General features: G+C 45.6%; 1 protein-coding gene across 6 annotated transcripts in view; it reads left to right on the forward strand.

The window, feature by feature from the left end:
* The window catches only part of ATP6V0A1 (ATPase H+ transporting V0 subunit a1), a 73,145-nt gene that overhangs the window by 39,387 nt on the left and 11,706 nt on the right, over nt 1-22,052 (forward strand). For 3 of the 6 annotated variants that reach the window (XM_025363678.1, XM_025363681.1, XM_025363683.1), the window contains 9 exons: nt 640-790; nt 4,588-4,727; nt 5,283-5,437; nt 5,871-5,961; nt 10,815-10,933; nt 12,280-12,496; nt 12,770-12,877; nt 19,048-19,155; nt 20,101-20,118. In XM_025363678.1, the coding sequence (XP_025219463.1) occupies nt 640-790; nt 4,588-4,727; nt 5,283-5,437; nt 5,871-5,961; nt 10,815-10,933; nt 12,280-12,496; nt 12,770-12,877; nt 19,048-19,155; nt 20,101-20,118 (1,107 nt within the window). The remainder of the gene's footprint in view (nt 1-639; nt 791-4,587; nt 4,728-5,282; nt 5,438-5,870; nt 5,962-10,814; nt 10,934-12,279; nt 12,497-12,769; nt 12,878-19,047; nt 19,156-20,100; nt 20,119-22,052) is intronic. The other 3 variants (XM_025363680.1, XM_025363682.1, XM_025363684.1) reach the window with 1 other exon arrangement.

The raw sequence follows: 22,052 nt of genomic DNA on the forward strand, positions 1-22,052 counted from the left end.
GAGAGAAAAAAAAGGTTGGGGGCCTGCAATGCTATCAGGTAGGCAGAGCAGAAACAACCAGCAAAGAGAGAAAAGGAATGGTTAGCGAGCAGGGGGAGAACTCCTAAGGAGGAAAGATTTTCACCAAAGATCTCCAATGTCAGGGGTGTGCATTGGGGAGAGAAGCTCTTTGGTCAGGAGCCAGTCACTTTGCATAAGCATGCTCAACCAGACTGCAAGGGATCAGGAAGTTAAGAGAATGTAGTGAAGAAGGAGAGCCAGAGAACATACTTTGCTTTCTCCATGAAAGGGGGAGAACAACTTTCATAAAAAGGCAGATATGGAGGCAGTTCTACATTTTCTTTGGTGACATATTTTAAAGTTAAATTTTTTTCACATTGAGGATGTATTTCACAGGATCTAATAGAAATCTTCCATTATAAATGTTATACCTTGTCCCAGTTTTCCCAAAGGCTGGGAAAGATAATCTAGTTTTATTTTTTTTTCATTAGTTTTATTGTGATATAATTTACATAAAAGAAAATACATATATTTTATGTGTACCATTTGATGAGTTTTGAGAAATACACACCTGTGTAACCACCACCACCACAATTAGGAGGATAACCTAATTTTGATAAATGTGCTCATGTTTTTCAGGAACACAGTGGTTCCACTGTACCTTCCATTTTGAACAGGATGCAGACAAACCAGACTCCCCCAACCTATAACAAAACCAACAAGTTTACCTATGGCTTTCAGAACATAGTAGACGCTTATGGAATTGGAACTTACCGAGAGATAAATCCAGGTAAAAGAAAGCTTGTTATCTTTTTACTCTGGAGTTTTTTGTTTGTTTGTTTGGTTTGTTTTGAGACAGGGTCTCCCTCTGTCACCCAGGCTGGAGTGCAGCAGCACGATTGTAGTTCACTGCAGCCTCAAACTCCTGGCCTCAAGAGATCCTCCCAACTCAGCCTCCTGCATAGGTAGGACCACAGGCACACACCACCACACCTGGCTAATTTTTATTTTATGATTGTTTTTTTGAGACTGGGTCTCATTCTGTTGCCCAGGCTGTGGTGCAGTGGTGCAATCACGGCTCACAGCAGCCTCAACCCCCTGGGCTCAAGTGATTCTTGTGCCTGAACCTCTGGAGTAGCTGAGACTACAGGCATGTGTCACCATGCCTGGCTAATGTTTAAAATTTTTTTAGAGATGGGTTTCGCTATGTTGCCCAGGCTGATAATTTTTAATTTTTTTAGAGATGGGGTTTTGTTATGTTGCCCAAGCTAGTCTTGGACTCCTGGGCTCAAGCATGCCTCCTACTTCAGCCTCCCAAAGTGCCGGGATTACAGGTGTGACCCACTATGCCTGGCCTTTTTGTTAGTTGTTTCTTGTAACACCTCACTTTAAATGCTGTTGAACAACTGAATTAAAATTAAAGATGTTAATCCTAGCACTTCTTTTTAAATTTTTGTTTTATTTTTTATTTTTTTTGAGACAGAGTCTCGCTCTGTCGCCCAGGCTGGAGTGCAGTGGCACGATCTTGGCTCACTGCAAGCTTCACCTCCCAGGTTCTCGCCATTCTCCTGCCTCAGCCTCCTGAGTTGCTGGGACTACAGGCACCTGCCACCATGCCAGACTAATTTTTTTTTTTTTTTTTGGTGAGATGGAGATTTACTCTTGTTGCCCAGGCTGGAGTGCAATGGCACAATCTCAGCTCACCGCAGCCTCTGCCTCCCAGGTGCAAGCAGTTCTCCTCCCTTAGCCTTCCGAGTAGCTGGGATTACAGGCATGTGCCACCACTCCCAGCTAATTTTGTATTTTTGTTGAGATGGAATTTTACCATGTTGCCCAGGCTTATCTCGAACACCTGACCTCAGGTGATCCGCCTGCCTCTGCCTTCCAAAGTGCTGGGATTACAGGCGTGAGCCACTGCGCCTAGCCATTTTTTTGTATTTTTAGTAGAGGCGGGGTTTCACCATGTTAGCTAGGATGGTCTCGATCTCCTGACCTCGTTATCTGCCCGCCTTGGCCTCCCAAAGTGCTGGGATTACAGGCATGAGCCACTGCACCCAGCCAATCCTAGCACTTTTAGAGGCCGAGATAGGAGGATTGCTTGAGCCCAGGATTTCAACATCAGCCTGGGCAATATAATGAGACCCTATCTCTATTAAAAAATAAATAAACATGTTGACACCTCAGCTCTTGTGTACTTCCTTTGCAGAGGTGCTCATTCTGGCAGGGCATGGTGGCTCACACCTGTAATCCCAGCACTTTGGGAGGCTGAGGCATGTGGATCACATGAGGTCAGGAGTTTGAGACCAGCCTGGCCAACATGGTGAAACCCCGCCTCCACTAAAAATACAAAAATTAGCTGGACGTGGTGGCGCACACCTGTAGTCCCAGCTACTTGGGAGACTGAGGCATGAGAATCACTTGAACCCAGGAGGCAGAGGTTGCAGTGAACCGACATCATGCTGCTGCACTCCAGCTTGGGTGACAGAGCAAGACTGTCTCAAAAAAAAAAAAAAAAGTGCCCATTTGATGTAAGGAGCAGGTTTACTGTCAGGTAGCGTTCCTTTAAGAGTTCATCGGCTGGGCTGGGTGTGGTGGCTCACACCTGTAATCCCAGCACTTTGGGAGGCTGTGACGGGTGGATCACCTGAAGTCGGGAGTTCAAGACCAGCCTGACCAACATGGAGAAACCCCGTCTCTACTAAAAATACAAAATCAGCCAGCATGGTGGCTCATGCCTGTAATCTCAGCTACTCGGGAGACTGAGGCAGGAGAATCACTTGAACCTGGGAGGCAGAGGTTGCTGTGAACCAATATTGCGTTACTGCACTCCAGCCTGGGCAACAAGAGTGAAACTCCATCTCAGAAAAAAAAAAAAAAAAAGAGTTCATTGACTGGATGTGGTGGTTCATGCCTGTAATCCCAGCACTTTGGGAGGACAAGGTGGGAGGATCACTTGAGGTGTTGGCCAACAGGTGACACCCTGTCTCTACTAAAAATACAAAAAAATTAGCCCAGCCTGGTGGTGAATGCCTGTAATCTCAGCTACTCAGGAGGCTGAGACAGTAGAATTGCTTGAACCCAAGAGACAGAAGTTACAGTGAGCTAAAATTGTGCCACTGCACTCCAGCCTGAGTGACAGAGTGAGACTCTGTCTCCAAAAAAAGAAAAGTTCATGAGACTGGATTCTTTCATGTGCCCTCACAGCCCTAAAACACCGGGACTTCTCTAGCAAATCATTTGCAGGAACTGCTTTAACTGCTTTAAGCAAAATGTTTCTCCTAAGATGTCTGATATTTTTAAATGGCTTTTTTTTTTTTTTTTTTTTTTTTTGGCTTCCTTGTTCCAAGGTTAGACGGAAAAAATGTAGCAAGTATTGGCCATTTTAGACACAACACAGATTTCTCCTATATTTGGAGAGTTAAATCAAGAGTGTGCGGATTCATTTTCAGTTGGAGCCATATGCAAGAACTGCTTTGCTCTGGACTTTCTCTGTCTGTACATTATCTGATATGTAGCTTTATACCACTGGGACATAGTTGCTGCACAAAGAGAAGACAGCTGGCCTGCCCTGGGAGCGGGGTCCCACGAGTTACAAGAGAATCAAAGAACAAACCAATGTTGTCAGGGTTACACCTTCGTTTCCTCTGTTCTTCTTTGTTTAAAATATTCTCAGAGCTGCCAGGCACAGTGCCTCATGCCTGTAATCTCGGATACTCAGGAGGCTGAGGTGGAAGGATCGCTCAAGGCCAGGAGTTCAGCACTAGCTTGGGCAAAATAGTGAGATTCCATCTAAAAAAAAATCCTCTATCAGTAATTAAAAAAAAAAAATTGACTGGGCATGGTGGCATATACTTGTAGTTCCAATTGTTTGGGCGGCTGAGGTGGGAGGATAACTTGAGTCCAGGGGTTGCAGGCTGCAGTGAGCTGTGATGGCACCACTGCACTCCAGCCCGGGTGGCAGAGCAAGACCCCATCTCTCTTTAGAAAAAGTTATCAGTAGCTCAAATTTCATTAGCTACTTTGCGAAGGTGTGTTGATTCTGCCATGAAAGATTTTCTCTGAGAGTCCTATCTGTCTGGCAGCTGGGGAATAAGTCACCTTATATTGATCTTAAGAGTGTGGAAGGCTGCCGGGCGCGGTGGCTCACGCCTGTAATCCCAGCACTTTGGGAGGCCGAGACGGGCGGATAAAAAGGTCAGGAGATCGAGACCATCCTGGCTAACCCGGTGAAACTACTAAAAAAATACAAAAAACTAGCCGGGCGAGGTGGCGGGCGCCTGTAGTCCCAGCTACTCGGGAGGCTGAGGCAGGAGAATGGTGTAAACCCGGGAGGCGGAGCTTGCAGTGAGCTGAGATCCGGCCACTGCACTCCAGCCTGGGCGACAGAGCGAGACTCCATCTCAAAAAAAAAAAAAAAAAAAAAGAGTGTGGAAGGCTGAGCACGGTGGCTCACGCCTGTAATCCCAGCACTTGGGGAGGCTGAGGCAGGTGGATCACTTGAGGTCAGAGTTGGAAAAGAATGTGGTATTTGTGGAATTGCTATGGTTTAATGTACTTTGTGTTTTTCTTTTTTTGGTTTCTTTATAGCTCCATATACTATTATCACGTTCCCTTTTCTATTTGCTGTGATGTTTGGAGACTTTGGTCATGGCATTTTAATGACCCTTTTTGCTGTGTGGATGGTACTGAGGGAGAGCCGGATCCTTTCCCAGAAGAATGAGAATGAGGTATTGTTTATGTTACGTCTGATTGAACTGAAATTTTGTAATTTCCCAAGCATTCATTATGAAAGTCATGATGTGGAAGTCTTTTATCCATGAATTTATCAAAAGGAAGTAGAGAAGTTATGTTCATTTTCACACCAAAGAGGACATGTGCTAGCTGGAAGTGATAGTGTGTGCCTGTAGTCCCAGCTACTTGGAGGCTGAGGCAGGGGAATCACTTGAGCCTAGGAATTCGAGACCAGCCTAGGCAACATAGTGAGACCCTATCTCTAAAAAATAAAAATTATTTAGGTTGGTGCAAAAGTTGTTGCGGTTTTGGCCGCCAAAAGAAATGGCCAAAACCGCAATAACTTTTGTACCAACCTAATAAAAAAAGAGAGGCCACATCCTGTGAAAGTAACTGTCTCATTAGCATTGTATTTTGGTTTTTACTTCAAGCTCTCTGAATCAGAATGGGGTAAAGTAGCACCAGAGAAAGGGGCAGGTATTCTGAATAACATTATCACAATGTGAGCTGCGGTGAGTACATTCTCATTACTTCTTTCTTCTGGTTCCCAGATGTTTAGCACTGTGTTCAGTGGTCGATACATTATTTTATTGATGGGTGTGTTCTCCATGTACACTGGCCTCATCTACAATGATTGCTTTTCCAAGTCTCTTAATATCTTTGGGTCATCCTGGAGTGTACGGCCGATGTTTACTTATAATTGGACGTAAGTTGCAGAAGAAGCTAAAATTCAAAGCTTATTCATTTCATGTTCAGCCCTGATTTTTAAGACAAGTGGTAAACTGACACTTCTTTAGGAAGTAGTGACAGTGTCTCCTCATTCATGCTCCACACTGTGAGGTGCTTTGTGATTTGTTCAGCAAGTATGCAGGAACTAAGACTAGAAATGATTTTTTTCGGAAACTAAAAGCAGATTCCCTAGTTCCCTACTTGATTGTGTGTTTGTGTGTTTAATTTTTCTTTTTGTCATTTTGGATCCTTCAATCTCAGCTGCTAGTCTCTCCTCTTTATTTTTTCCCCTCCCATTTTATTGAAAAGACAAGATAGCTATAGCAGTTTATTTTGGGGTCAGTTTCTGGACCCTTGTTGTTTCCCTCTCTTGTTCAAAAATAAATGTGACTTTTTCCCTGTCATGGTAGTGAAGAGACGCTTCGGGGGAACCCTGTTCTACAGCTAAACCCAGCCCTCCCTGGAGTGTTCGGTGGACCATACCCTTTTGGCATTGATCCAGTAAGAGGACTTCCTTCCTATATACTAACCTCAAATTTTTTAACGGTAACCTGGAAGCAAGAGAATTAAAGTGAAGATAAATAGTTATGTGGGCTTTCGCTGGGCATGGTGGCTCATGCCTGTAATCCCAGCACTTTGGGAGGCCGAGGAGGTTGGATCACCTGAGGTCAGGAGTTCGAGACCAGCCTGGCCAACATGGTGAAACCCTGTCTCTACTAAAAATACAAATATTAGCCGGACGTGGTGGCATGTGCCTGTAGTCCCAGCTACCCGGGAGACTGAGGCAGGAGAATCTCCTGAACCTGGGAGGCGGAGGTTGCAGTGAGCAAGCTGTACTGCAGCCTGTGTGACAGAGCAAGACTCCATCTCAAAACAAACAAACAAACAAAAATAGTTATGTGGGTTTTCGTTGGCATATTTTTGGGAAACCTTGATGTATGTATTTGGAGGACTTCTAAGCCATAAGAGACCCAAGTGCCTTGAGGAGCCACATACTTTTCCCTGGCACTGCTTATTTCCGAGTTGGTTAATAATATAAACTCTGGGCCGGGCGCGGTGGCTCAAGCCTGTAATCCCAGCACTTTGGGAGGCCGAGACGGGCGGATCACGGGGTCAGGAGATCGAGACCACCCTGGCTTACACGGTGAAACCCCGTCTCTACTAAAAAATACAAAAAACTAGCCGGGCGAGGTGGCGGGCGCCTGTAGTCCCAGCTACTCGGGAGGCTGAGGCGGGAGAATGGCGTAAACCCGGGAGGCGGAGCTTGCAGTGAGCTGAGATCCGGTCACTGCACTCCAGCCTGGGGGACAGAGCGAAACTCCGTCTCAAAAAAAAAAAAAAAAAATATAAACTCTGGGAAGATTGATTTTCAAGACTGCTTCCCATTTCTTAATTTATTTCTGCTTACTTAGTTTGGTTTTTTATTTTTAGCAGATATTTTAACAAAGCAGAAATATATTTTTCCTGTGGATTTTAGACTTGCATTCTTATTTTTACAAACTTACACAAACTTATCCCAGAATTAATTTTTTTTTCAAATGCTTAGGCAAATTAAGTAGGATCAAATCTTTTTTATTGTGTGCTGTAAAAATGGAGTGGTGGCAAGAATATAACACAGGGCATCTGGCTGCTGAGGAAAAGAGAAAAATAATACAGGCTGGGCAAGGTGGCTCATGCCTGTAATCCCAGCACTTTAGGACACAGAGTCAGGTGGATCACTTGAGGTCAGGAGTTCAAGACCAGCCTGGTCAACATGGTGAAACCCCATCTCTACTAAAAATACAGAAATTAGCTGGGCGTGGTGGCATGCACCTGTAGTCCCAGCTACAGGAGGCTGAGGCAGGAGAATTGCTTGCACCTGGGAGGAGGAGGTTGCAGTGAGCCCAGATCGTGCCACTGCACTCCAGCCTGGGGGATATAGCAAGACTCTCTGTCAAAAAAAATAGATGGCCGGGCGCGGTGGCTCAAGCCTGTAATCCCAGCACTTTGGGAGGCCGAGGAGGGTGGATCACGAGGTCAGGAGATCGAGACTATCCTGGCTAACATGGTGAAACCCCGTCTCTACTAAAAATACAAAAAACTAGCCGGGCGTGGTGGCGGGCGCCTGTAGTCTCAGCTACTTGGGAGGCTGAGGCGGGAGAATGGCGTGAACCCGGGAGGCGGAGCTTGCAGTGAGCCGAGATCCCGCCACTGCACTCCAGCCTGGGAGCACAGCGAGACTCCGTCTCAAAAAAAAAAAAAAAAAAAAAAAAAAAAAATAGATGGAATGACAACACCACAGGGCTACAATCAGCAAAACATAGACTGTGGGAAAATATATAAGATAAACGATGCAATTTCTTCAAAAAATATTTTGTAAGGAATAAAAAAGGAAAGATGGAAGGAGAACCTATAATTTAGAGACTCAAGAGATATATCTACAATCATAATGTATAGGCCGGGCGCGGTGGCTTATGCCTGTAATCCCAGCACTTTGGGAGGCTGAGGCGGGCAGATGACTTCAGGAATTCCAGATCAACCCAGGCAACATAGCGAAACCCCATCTCTGTAAAGTATAAAAATTGACCGGGTGTGTTGGTGCATGCCTGTAGGCCTAGCCACTCGGGAGGCTGAGGCAGGAGAATAACTTGAACCTGGGAGGCAGAGGTTGCAGGGAGCTGAGATCGCACCACTGCACTCTGGCCTGGGTAACAGAGTGAGACCCTGTCTCAAAAAAAAAAAAAAATGCGGCCGGGCGCGGTGGCTCAAGCCTGTAATCCCAGCACTTTGGGAGGCCGAGGCGGGTGGATCACAAGGTCAGGAGATCGAGACTACCCTGCCTAACATGGTGAAACCCCGTCTCTACTAAAAATACAAAAAAAAAACTAGCCGGGCGCGGTAGCGGGCGCCTTTAGTCCCAGCTACTTGGGAGGCTGAGGCGGGAGAATGGCGTGAACCCGGGGGGCGGAGCTTGCAGTGAGCCGAGATCGCGCCACTGCACTCTAGCCTGGGAGACACAGTGAGACTCCGTCTCAAAAAAAAAAAAAAAAAAAAAAAAAAAAAAAAAATGTATGGACCTTATCTAGATCTTGCTTTGAATAAATGAATTTAAAAAAAACAAAAAAGGTTTGGACACAATCAGAGAAATTTGAATATTGACTATATATTTTATGATATTAAAGAATCATTGTTGACTGGGCACGGTGGCTCATGCCTGTAATCCCAGCACTTTGGGAGGCTGAGGCAGGTGGATCTCGAGGTCAGGAGTTCAAGACCTGCCTGGCCAAGATGGTGAGACCCCGTCTCTACTAAAAATACAAAAAAAATTAGCCGGGCATGTTGGCGAGCACCTGTAATCCCAGCTACTCAGCAAGCTGAGGCAGAGAATTGCTTCAACCCAGGAGGCAGAGGTTGCAGTGAGCCAAGATCACACCACTACACTCCAGCCTGGGTGACAGAGCAAGACTCCATCTCAAAGAAAAAAAAAAAAAAGAAATCATCGTTAGTGCATTTAGGTGTGATGACAATGTTGTGGTCATGTTTTAAAAATAAGTCCTGGCCGGGTGCAGTGGCTCACGCCTGTAATCCCAGCAATTTGGGACACCAAGGCCGGCGGATGATGAGGTCAGGAGATCGAGACCTTCCTGGCTAACATGGTGAAAACCCCACCTCTCAGTGGGCCGAGATTTTGCCACTGCCCTCCAGCCTGGGCGACAGAGCAAGAGTTCATCTCCAAAAAAAAAAAAAAAAAAAAGCCTTACTAGACAGGCGCAATGACTCAAGCCTGTAATCCAAGCAATTTGGGAGGCCGAGGCAGGCCTCAGGCCAGACCTGAGATCAGGAGTTTGAGACCAGCCTGGCCAACATGGTGAAACCCCATCTGTACTAAAAATACAAAATTAACTGGGCGTGGTGGCCTGTGCCTGTAATCCCAGCTACCTGGGAGGCTGAGGCAGGAGAATTGCTTGAAATTGGGAGGTGGAAGTTTGCAGTGAGCCAAGATCGTGAACACTGCACTCCATCCTGGGCAAAAAGAGCGAAATTCCATCTCAATAAATAAATAAATAGATAAGTCTTTTCCTTTTAGACATCCACACTGAAATATTTATGGGTAAAATGACATGATATCTGGACTTGACTTTATAGTAATATGGAGATGAGTGAGTGGCAGTAATCTTGTTTCACGAGTCCATAAGGTGATATTAATTTTTGAAGCATTCTCCTCAAAAGCAAGGTTAAAAAAAAATTTGTTAGGCCGGGCGCGGTGGCTCACGCCTGTAATCCCTGCACTTTGGGAGGCCGAGGCGGGCGGATCACGAGGTCAGGAGATCGAGACCATCCTGGCTAACAAGGTGAAACCCCGTCTCTACTAAAATACAAAAAAAATTAGCCGGGCGCGGTGGCGGGCGCCTGTAGTCCCAGCTACTCGGGAGGCTGAGGCAGGAGAATGGCGCGAACCCGGGAGGCGGAGCTTGCAGTGAGCCGAGATGGTGCCACTGCACTCCAGCCTGGGGGACAGAGTGAAGACTCCGCCTCAAAAAAAAAAAAAAAAAAAAAAAAAAATTTGTTGAAGCAGAGTGATAGGTGCATGGGGGTTTGTTATACCGTCCTGTCTGCTTAAGTATCTGTTTAGAATTTTCCATAATAAATAATATTGACTAATAAATAAAAATTGTTGACCGGGCGCAGTGGCTCATGCCTGTAATCCCAGCGCTTTGGGAGGCCTAGGCGGGCAGATCACGAGGTCAGGAGATCAAGACCATCCTGGTTAACACGGTGAAACCCCATCTCTACTAAAAATACAAAAAAATAGGCCGGGCGCGGTGGCTCAAGCCTGTAATCCCAGCACTTTGGGAGGCCGAGGCGGATGGATCACGAGGTCAGGAGATCGAGACCATCCTGGCTAACATGGTGAAACTCTGTCTCTACTAAAAATACAAAAAACTAGCCGGGCGCGGTGGCGGGCGCCTGTAGTCCCAGCTACTCGGAGGCTGAGGCGGGAGAAGGGCGTGAACCCGGGAGGCGGAGCTTGCAGTGAGCCGAGATCACGCCACTGCACTCCAGCCTGGGTGACAGAGTGACTCAAAAAAAAAAAAAACAAAAAAAACAAAACAAAAAAATAGCTGGGTGTGGTGGCGGGCGCCTGTAGTCCCAGCTACTCGGGAGGCTGAGGCAGCAGAATCACTTTAACCTGAGAGGCGGAGCTTGTAGTGAGCCGAGATTGCGCCACTGCACTTCAGCCTGGGCAACAGAGCGAGACTCTGTCTCAAAATAAATAAATAAATAAATAAATAAAAATTGTTTTTTAAACAAAGGAATATTTTTCCCTTTGAGAATTCTTTATAATACCTATTTGTTTTCTTGGGTTATGACAGATTTGGAACATTGCTACCAATAAACTGACCTTCTTGAACTCCTTTAAGATGAAGATGTCTGTTATCCTTGGTATCATCCATATGCTGTTTGGAGTCAGCCTGAGCCTGTTCAACCATATGTGAGTTGTTCCATTTCTGTCATAAGAATGTGCATAGTTTAGAGAATGCTTTTGCCTAAAGAAACCATGACATCTTTGGGGAGGGATTAATAACTCAGAACCTCATTCTACATTATAGAAGTGCTTTTCTAAAAATTTAATGGTGTGGCCAGGCACGGTGGATCATGCCTGTAATCCCAGTACTTTGGGAGGCCAAGGCGGGTGGATCACCTGAGGTCAGGAGTTCGAAACCAGTCTGACCAACATGGTGAAACTCCATCTCTACTAAAAATACAAAAATCAGCTGGGTGTGGTGGCATGCGCCTGTAATCCCAGCTGCTTGGGAGGCTGAGGCAGGAGAATCACTTGAACCTGGGAGGCAGAGGTTGCAGTGAACCAAGATAACACCACTGCACTCCAGCCTGGGTGACAAAGCGAGACTCCATCTCAAAAAAAAAAAGAAATTTTTTTTTCATGGTCTTAAATGAGGCTTAATATTAGTCTTTTAACAATTTGCTGTTCCAGTAAAGATCCTTGAAAAAAACTTGAGCAATTTTCATCAAAGTAAGTGAGCTCTCTTTTTTTCCTTGATGTGCAACTCATAAAATTATTAACTGTGAACTGGGTGTGGCGGCTTACACCTGTAATGCCAGGACTTTGGGAGGCCAAGGCAGGCGGATCACTTGAGCCCAGGAATTCAAGACAAGCCTGGGTAACACGACAAGAGACCCCATCTCTAAAAAAAAAAAAAAAAAGTTATGAACTGTGGTCTCAAAATGTACTAGATTTTTCTGTTCTCTTTCTCATGGAGAGAATCATGGGGATGGTATTGGAGCCGTTCAAGGTTCAGAAGTTTGAGGCCTGGCACAATGGCTCACATCTGTCATCCTGCACTTTGGGAGGCCAAGGTGGGCAGATCACCAGAGGTCAGGAGTTTGAGACCAGTCTGGGCAACATGGCAAAACTCCATCTCTATAAAAAAATGTAAAAATTAGCTGGATGTGGTGGCGCATGCCTGTAGTCCCAGCTACTCGGGAGGCTGAGATAAGAGGATCACCTAAGCCTAGGGAGGTTGAGACTGCAGTGAGCCAAGATTATACCACTGTACTCTGGGCTGGGTGGCAGAGTGAGACCCTGTCTCAAAAAAGAAGAAAAAGCAACAGCAAAACAAAACCAAGGTTCAGAAGTTTGACCGTGATAGTTAATCCTGCATTGTCTCTGTTGCCTCCAGCTTCTGGTTGCTGCTGCTTAAAGTGATAAAGACGGAGTTCAGGGGGTATTAAATAGAAAAATCTAGTGAATATGCCATTCAGTGTAGAGTGGCCCTAGGCCCATTTACCCTTAACATTTTTTTCTCTCTTTTTTAGCTATTTCAAGAAGCCCCTGAATATCTACTTTGGATTTATTCCTGAAATAATCTTCATGACCTCTTTGTTTGGCTATTTGGTTATCCTTATTTTTTACAAGTGGACGGCCTATGATGCTCATACATCTGAGAATGCACCAAGCCTTCTGATCCATTTCATAAACATGTTCCTCTTTTCCTACCCAGAGTCTGGTTATTCAATGTTGTATTCTGGACAGGTACGTCAACCCAGAGGTGGGCTATCTGAGATGGTTATCCTTGATCAGGAAGCCAGATGTTTCTCTGACCCTAAAAAATTTATAACTGCCCTTCTATGGGACAATTCTAGAGCTTTGCCACAAAATGTGCTAATTATTTTGTGAAACTGGATAGTGTTATTCATAGATTAGTAAGAAAGTACTGTTGGGGCAAATTTGTGCCAGACTTGGAAACTGCGTATGTGATCAGTAGACTTTTATATGATGTACCTTGTCCTTCTTCTTACTCTGCAGAAAGGAATTCAGTGTTTCCTGGTAGTGGTTGCGCTACTGTGTGTACCTTGGATGCTGCTGTTTAAACCACTGGTCCTTCGCCGTCAGTATCTGAGGCGAAAGCATTTGGTAGGTGTATTTTTATTGCTAAAAGTTACTAGACTTTTCTTTTGTTCAAGATAATTATGCACAAATCTGTATATCTGTATACTCTTTTTTTTTTTTTTTTTTTTTATACGGAGTCTCGCTCTGTCGCCCAGGCTGGGGTGCATTGGTACGATCTCGGCTCACTGCAACCTCCACCTCCCAGGTTCAAGCAATTCTCTTGCCTCAGCCTCCTGTGTAGCTGGGATTATGGGTGTACGCCACCACACCTGGCTAATTTTTGTATTTTTAGCAGAGACAGGGTTTCACTATGTTAGCCAGGCTGGTTTCGAACTCCTGACCTCGTGATCCGCCCACCTCAGCCTCCCAAAGTGCTGGGATTACAGGTGTGAGCCACTGTGCCCAGCCACAAATCTGTATACTCTTACAACACATTTGTGGCCAGGTGCGGTGCCTCACGGCTGTGATCCCAGCACTTTTAGCACTTTGGGAGGCCGAGGTGGGTAGATCACTTGAGGTCAGGAGCTCGAGACCAGCCTGGCCAACATGGTGAAACACTGTCTTTACTAAAAATACAAAAATTAGCCAGGCGTGCTGGTGCGAGCCTGTAGTCCCAGCTACTTGGGAGGCTGAGGTGGAAGGATCACTTGAACCTGGGAGGCGGAGGTTGCAGTCAGCCGAGATTGTGCCACTGTATTCCAGCATGGGGACAGAGTGAGACTCTGTCTCAAAAACAAAAAAAACCAACCAAACAAAACACATTTATGTTATGTCCCAGCACGAGCACTGGGCCTGCCAGGTCAGAGAAACGTTTCTGCTGCTCAAGACATCTGGATTCAGCTTTGAGTAGCTGGGGTAGAGAAAAGTCACAAATTTTTACCTTTTCTGGTCATGCTTTGCTCACGCTGCACTCAGGAAAATGTAGGCCTGTGCCTGTCTAGATGTAGCATCAACCAAAGCCAAGCAAGGCTGCAAGAGCTGCAGACGGGTGAACTCACTCATGTGGTTTGCCTGAGCAACCACAGGACTGACATTGAGACATTTTCCTTTCAAATGAGACTGTGATACTTTCACTGACCAAAACATCTGGGAAAAAGGTTTGGTTTAAAGCACGTTGATTTTTTTTCTTTTTAAAAAAGCAGCATATGTATATATGTTTACTTAATGTCTGTGTGTATATGAATTCTACACACACACACACACACACACACAGTTAAATTTGCTAGATGTTCAGTATCATGCGTAATTTCTGGGTATCCAATAGCACTTTCTTTACACTGCCTGAGAAAACCCAAACGATCTTGTTGCATGACTCTTAAACGGCTGTTAGATGATGACTCCTGTTGGAGAGCAGCTGAGTTACAAGACCCTCCTTCTCCCTTTTCTGACCATCTTCATCCTTCCATGTACCCTCCATTCGTCTCCCCCTTCACTCCCTCCCTCTTTTGTTTTCTCTCCCCTTCCTCTTTTCTTCCATTCACTATCAGGAAGGGCAACCTGTGGAGGCCCCAGTCAGCCCAAACCCGAGCCAACAGGGACTAGAGGCAGCAGCGGCTGCAACAGTGAGTGAATGAAAACCAACAAACCATCACATTTCATTTAAAGAGGTGGCAAACAGTGCAGCAGAATTCTTTTTACTTAAATTGAGAGCATGGGACATGTGTGCTCTTGGGAAATATGTCCTTGTTACTCACTGAGATGATAACAGAAGTTCCACCTCTTAGGGATAGATTCTGGCATCATCTTTAGTATTGGTCTACTAAGTTTCTATTCAAATATGTAAGTACAGGCATGTCCATAGTAACAAAGTGGCTGTTGTACCCTCACTGAGTCCCATCATCTTAATCCAAGATGGCAGCTCTTGGACTCACCCACTTTCATGTCTGTATTTTGTGACCATGTATTGGATGATTTTTCAGCATGGAAGCAAGAATATCTCTGATTCTTGAATTGATTTCCCTGCACTTTAGAGTTCTACTTTAGAGTGATGCTTGGACATTTGATCTTTTTTAGTAGTAACTTAACTTCTTTTTTAAAAGTGAAAGTTTATACATGTTTAGTGTTTTGTGAGAGACTCAGAAGACCTCACATGTCCTCAACTGTTCCAGTGAGACCTCCACTCTCCGATGTGTTGTGTTTACTGTCATCTGGTGTCATAACCAAAGTGATCTGTCTTGATCCTTTCCTCTTCTGATACTAATTCAAGATTCAGTAACAGCACTTTGAATATTTGTCCTCAAAAACATCTTTTAACCTAAGTCTTACAATGCACAAATATATTAGCCCAATATATTCTAAGTTATGAATGAATCTATAAGATTGTAAAAGTCTCACCAGTAGTGATTACCCATTACTTCTATGTGCTAGAAGTATATACTTCTTTAAATAAAATGAAAGATTTAGATGGATAACCATTTCCTTCATTAAGTATTTCTGATTATTTTAAACTTGGAAAACTTCTTATGGTCATCCTTCTGGAACTAGTCTAAAAGGGCTGACATTTTGGGTCAGAAAAAATTTTAATCTTGCTGCTTAAAATATATTTTCAAGTAGGGACTTCCCTGTGAGAAATTTTAAAAACCTTTAGAACACATACTACCTATTGTCGATGTCCTTAACACATACTCTTCTTTCTGCTGGTCTCAGCATATATAAGATATGCTTCTGACAAGATCTTAATGCATTTAAGTCTGGCAACCTCTTCTGTGACAAATTCTAAGTTAAAAGTCCCCTGTCTGGAAACCAGCACATTCACAGGGTCTTCTTACCCCACTGGTTCTTTAGCCAAACATCTGTTCCTAGAGAGCAGCCTGAAGGCATCGGGATGATCATTCTACAAGAAAGCCTCTGGATTTTTGACCCCAGAGGGCTGAGGAGATGAACAGTGATCTGATTTTGTTCTGTGCTTTGTCCCCTTGGTTGTCTGTGAGTGATATATCACAGTTTAATTTTTCTTTCCTTTTTTCTGCTGACATGTGTCTTTCATCCCCCTTCCTGTAACTCTCATTCCTGTGTTCTGAAGAGATCCTTGTTAGTGTCTGGCTGGGAAATTTAACCTATCTGCCCCTCAGTTTATTTGCTAGTTGGAGAAAGCTTCAGAAATGGCTTTCTACTTTGGGAGCCTTGGACCTTGAAGCCTTCCTCCTGTATCCTATAACCCAGCCTGGGATATGCAGGAGTCCCCTCCGGTGCCCTTTGTTGCATTTTCAGTCCACCTTCTGAGGGTTGCCAGGTGGAATATGTGCATGATCTGGAGGTATCCAGGCTCTGGTGGCCCACAAGTCTGACTGCACTTCAGAGTCATCTGGTAGACTCTGAATTTGTTTCTTAGGGTATTAAAACAAATAAGTGGAAGAAGAAATAAAAGTGGCCCATAATTTCATGGTCCTGACAATCCCCTACTGACATAAAAAAATAAAGGAATATGTGCACTTGGCTAGAGAATGCCTATAGTGCTAAGAAGAAAACCACCTGCCCCCACTGTAGTCCTCCTCTTCAAGGGGCATTGTCAACAGGTGGGGGCCTTGCCTCTGACAGATACCTGCCTGTCTTCTATTGATAGGTGTGTGTGTGCTCTATGCATGTAGAGAAAGACACATGAGGAATTGTGTTTTAAACTGTGGCACTCTTCTGCCTCTCGATTTATTACGTTTTTTAAAAGTTAGTGTATCTTGAAGATTGTTTCATAGTGATAATCACTTTTTTTTTTTTTCTGAGATGAAGTCTCGCTCTGTCACTCAGGCTGGAGTGCAATGGCGCAATCTCACCTCACTGCAACCTCCACCTCCTGGGTTCAAGCAGTTCTCCTTGCCTCAGCTTCCTGAGTAGCTAGGATTACAGGCATGCACCACCACGCCTGGCTAATTTTTGTTTTGTTTTGTTTTGTTTTGAGGTAGAGTCCTGCCCTGTTGCCCGCGCTAAGAGTGCAGTGGCACGATCTCGGCTCACTGCAACCTCTGCCACCCCGGTTCAAGCAATTCTCCTGCCTCAACTTCCCGAGTAGCTGGGATTACAGGCACCTGCCACCTCACCTGGCCAATTTTTGTATTTTTAGTAGAGACGGCTTTCACCATGTTGGCCAGGCTGGTCTTGAACTCCTGACCTCGTGATCCACCTGCCTCAGCCTCCCAAAGTGCTGGGATTACAGGCGTGAGCCTCCGCACCTGGCCTAATTTTTGAATTTTTAGTAGAGACGGGGTTTCACCATGTTGGCCAGGCTGGTCTCGAGCTCCTGACCTTGTGATCTGCCCACCGTGGCCTCCCAAAGTGCTGGGATTACAGGTGTGAGCCACCGTGCCTGGCTGACTATCGCTCTTTTTTATGGTTGCCTAGCTTTCCATAGGATATTCCACTGGATATGCCGAAGTCCTCTCTTTGATGGATGTGTTGGTTGCTCCCAATTCTTTGCTATCACAAACAGCAATGCAGGGAACATCCTTGTCCATGTGTCTTTTTTTTTGTTTGTTTGAGACACAGTCTCGCTCTGTTGCCCAACATGGAGTGCAGTGGCACGATCTCAGCTCACTGCAACCACCACCTCCTGGGTTTCCGCGACTCTCCTGCCTCAGCCTGCAGAGTAGCTGGGATTACAGACCCCTACCTGCACGCCCAACTAATTTTTGTATTTTTAGTAGAGACGATGTTTCGCCGTGTTGGCCAGGCTGGTCATGAACTTTTGACCTCAGGTTATCTGCCTGACTCAGCCTCTCAAAATGCTAGGATTACAGGCATGAGCCACCACACCCAGCCCCTTGTCCATATACCTTGTCAAAGTTTTGCAAGCCTAGATGTTCCAGCAGTGGGATTGCTGAATCTCAAAGGGTTCATGCATTTAAAATTTTGATAAACCCTTCACAATGATTATACAATTTGTACTTGGGAACATATTTTGTAAATACAGATTTATTCGGCCCCACCCCAGAACTACTAAATTTACAATTTCTGGGAGTAGTATTTGAGAATTTCTATTTAAAATGCAGCTTTTGGGGTGATTCTAACGCAGCTAGTTCTCTGACCAGCATGTTAAGGACCACTGCTAGAGTAGGAGGGAGGATTTGTGCAAACACTTAGGTCTGAGCTGGGCATTAAACTGTGACAAGAGCTGTGGCAAGACATGCACACCAGGAGGTAGAGCTGAGGATGAGGAGCACAGGGCAGCTGCACAGGCCGCCTGCACACTGCTTGTGCTGCTGCCTGAAGGCCAGGTTGCTGGAGAGCCGCCCTTGAGCTCTTGCCTTGTTTGGCCCTCTGGACAGAAACTGTATGAAGTGAATCTGGGGCTGTTGTTTAAATTCCTTTTCATGCTGTGGCAGGTTAGCACTAATTGGGATCTGTGAGACTTAACTCATTTCTGCCTGGTTTTTGTTCCCAAAGAGTCTTTTTTGCTTTGGGTTTGCTTTGGGTTTGGAAAAACTCAAGTTTTTTCAAATCAAGTTGACTTTAAAATTGTACTTTTGGAGACCCTACCAAAGACTGTGCCTGTGAATTCAGAAGAAGCAAATGCCCCGTCAGCGTCTGCCCGCGTGCCTGTGGAAGAATTATTTTAACATTCCAGAGCCCTCCGCTGAAGAAAAGGAGCCCCCTCCTCATCTTTTTAAGCTCAGCACTCTCTAGCCACAAGTGAATATACATTAAGCTTTTTTTTCCTTCTCTGACCTTGGAAGTTCTTTGTTCCTGGGCAGAGACATGGTACATTTCTGGAGGAGGTTGCTGGAATTCTTGGGCTCCTGTTAAAAGCTTATCAGACTAGTGTACAATCACCATGTCATTTGGCCCCTCTTCCTCTTAGAAAGTCTAATTGTTAGTGCCAGAAAAGCTTGGGCCCTTGCAGGCTTTACAGATAGAGCTGTACTTGTAATGAGAATCTGTTCCTATTAAGGTTTTCATTCAAGCAGGATTCTCAATTAGCGTTGACCCAGGTGAGGCTGGTGCCTCTTGGCACAGTAGACAGAACTGCATATTTCCTCTGAAGCAGGGTAAGGTGATAACTGTAGGTTGGTCTGGGGCTGGGGAAGGTGGTGGTTGGGGTGGAACAGTTGTTTGATTTTACTTAGCTGTTCAGTCAGTGGGTTTTGTTTTTGTTGTTAGACTATATGCTTTTCTGAGGTTTGTGTTACTAACCATCGCCCTTCCCACCTCACAGAATGTCATGTTAAAGCCCAGGCAAATTCTACTCTTTCTGTTCATCTGTGTAGGGAACTCTCAACTTTGGTGGGATCAGGGTGGGCAACGGACCGACAGAGGAGGATGCTGAGATTATTCAGCATGACCAGCTCTCCACCCACTCAGAGGACGCAGATGAGGTAAGATCCCGTGGTGTGGGCTTCCTCCCCTTCCACCTCGGGTCAGCCCTAGTCTTGTGTACCCTAAGAGGCCTCACTCCAGTCTTCTCCTTGAAAAATAAAAATACTAATTAATACTCAGCCTGCCTTCTGGACCTCTTAGGGCACCACAGCTTTTTCCAGTGGACCCTGCCCTAAGCTCCAGCTGTTGCCCCCAGAGCCTGCAGCAGTTTTGTTCCTGTCTTGAATTCCAGATTTTGCCTGCAGTGCTCTGCACGCAGGTCTCCATTACTGACTGCTCTCTCGCCTGAGGCAGAGCAGGCCTCAGCATCCCAACTCTTACGACCTGAAACACAGGTCACTAAGCACAGCTTCTTCATCCATTGACCCTTCCAAGGATCATTCCATTTGCATTACTCACCAGCTATAATCACTGGTACTTTTGAAGTCCTATACCACTGATGTGTTCTTGCTGCAGATATTTTGTTTGAGCCTTTTTGGTGTCATTTGCCTACTTTTTACAGGGAGAGAGAGAATTAGGCCAAACTAGACTTTTCCTTAAGATAGCACCTCCAAGCCCACTCTCCTTGCCTGACCCCTTGTAGCACAAAGCCTCTGAACTGAACTATTAAATCTCATCTGCTCATTATGTTCTTTTTAAATCAAATAAAATAGGAGTTGAGGACCCAAGTTGGACTTTTCAGTCTGTCTGACCACTTTCACTATATATGCTTTTTTAAAAAAGAAATCACAAGGCCTGGGGATGCCTTTAAAAAGTACCTATCTTAATGCTCTAAATTCCTGCTGATTTCGCTTTGTGTGTATGCTGAGGAGGCCTGCCTCCAACGTGCTAGCCCATTTAACATGAACAATCCTCCCCAAGAAGCATTCAGTAGCCTTGTGCTCCTAACTTGTGACCTTGTGTGTGGCGTGGCTCCCCACTAAGTGTAAATTTGTGTTTTCAAGCCTACCGAGGACGAAGTGGTAAGATGAAAGTTGGCGTTGCCTTCGTGTTTATCTGGGCTTCTCTCTTCCCATCCTTGTAATCACTCTGCTGACCCTGCCACACCCTGGGGCCACACACATGACTCCTGTGCATCCTGCATTTCACTGGCCATTTCTAACCAGTTCGTGAACCTGTGTTCTAAAAAGCTCATCTCCATTAACTGCATCTCATTCGGTCACCTCTGTCTTTGTTTCATTGACTTTGCTGATCTAATGCCTCAGAGAATGGCTTTGAAAGGAGCTACAAGTAATGTCTGCACTGGCATTCTTGAAGTGACTCCTCTTGGGGGTTAAGTCCCATTGGCCTCTGCCTTCCTCTCCTGTGATGTTGTGGTTGTTCTACTCCCAGCCACTGGAAGTAGCCGTTTCCTCCCTGCTCCTCCAAGTGCTTGTGAGCAAAGCTTACCCTTCTCCCCTGTCTGAGCCAGCCTCTTCCTGCTGCCCTCCTCAGCTTGATGATGCTTCAACTTAGAAGTGGTGGACCCTTCTCGGGGTCAGCTCTACCTCCATGTGACCCAGGTGAGAGGGAGACAGCGTTCAAAAGGAGGCTTTGCCTTCCAGATGCATCCCAAAGGAAATAATCCATCTGGGTGAAAGGAGTTAATACTATATCAGCCACACATAGAGAATAACAGAGAGTAACAGAGACTGGAAAGCAAGTTGACTAACTGTTCAGGCCACATCTCGAGTAGAAGGCCCTCTGGCTCAGCAGTAATTTACTTAGCAACGTACACTCTTTAAATTGGGTTTTTAAAAGGCCTTGCTGCACTGTTTGCATCTTCCCCCAGCACTTCTCTCTAAAATGCCTAGACCCACAAACTGTACCCTTCCCTTCCTGACTCTCTGGTCCTCTCTAGGAGGGCAGTGGGATGGGAATGGGAAAGCCTTTGCTGTTCTGTGTAAACACAGGCAGGGCCTGGTCTTCCTGAAGCCTAGAGAGGCTCCTTTGCTGGCATCAAAGAGTGTCTATATTCCTGGACTGCTCATCTGTGCAGTCCCTGGCTGAGCTACCTGGCAGGGATGGGTGGGGTGTGCTCCATGTTAGTGAGGAGCCCAACCCTTTCCCAGGCTCACTGCCTCCAACAACACTGCTTTTTAAATGTCTTCCTAGCCATGCACCCACACTGTCGGAATGGTCTGACCAGCTATTGTGCACCAGTGTTCTCATTTGTAGCCATATCCCAGGAGGCTGGACATCCAACAAGATAGACTCTAATTCAGCCCCCAATCCCTGGCCACCCAGCTCACTCAGGGATTCAGCTACCCTTGGCTACCCAAGTAGTCTAAACATTTTATTTTTATCAGGCACATACACAGTCTGGTTCTCTATAGCCAAATTTAGATACCCATGACATTTATCTAATGATTTCAAACAAAACAGATTCCTAAAAAAAAAGTTCAGCCTACTTCTGGAACTTCCCCATTTTGCTTGGCTGTGAAAATGTATTTGTCCCATGCAGGCCCTTGCTCCAGCCCAGTGGAAGCATTAGTACCTCTCCCTAGTGGGGACTCAGTCCAGCTGCACACCAGAGCCAGGCCACTTGGTTGTCTGGGAAATCTTCAAAGGCCGTGACCACTCAGCAAGGGTCAGTGGCACCTCTCCCCACTGTCTCCTCACCAGGTGCATTCATCCCACCCATCCATGCATTCACTCACTCTCCATGCGTCCAGCACTATGTATAGTGCTACAGAAACAGAGAAGAACATAGTGCTTGCCTTCAAAGACCTCCCAAAGTGGGGAGACAGTCTGGATGACAGGTGCTGTGATAGAAGTGTGCCCCAGATGCTATGGGAGCACAGAAAGAGGGCAGCTGATGAACACTGGGGTGAGGGTGGAAAAGGAGACCCTGGAAGGACTCCCTAAGGAAGTTATCTTACTCTGGTCAAGCAGGAGGCCCTGTAGAGGAGCGATG

The sequence above is a fragment of the Theropithecus gelada genome, chromosome 16 (genome assembly GCF_003255815.1).
Source record: "Theropithecus gelada isolate Dixy chromosome 16, Tgel_1.0, whole genome shotgun sequence".
Lineage (NCBI taxonomy): Eukaryota > Metazoa > Chordata > Mammalia > Primates > Cercopithecidae > Theropithecus > Theropithecus gelada.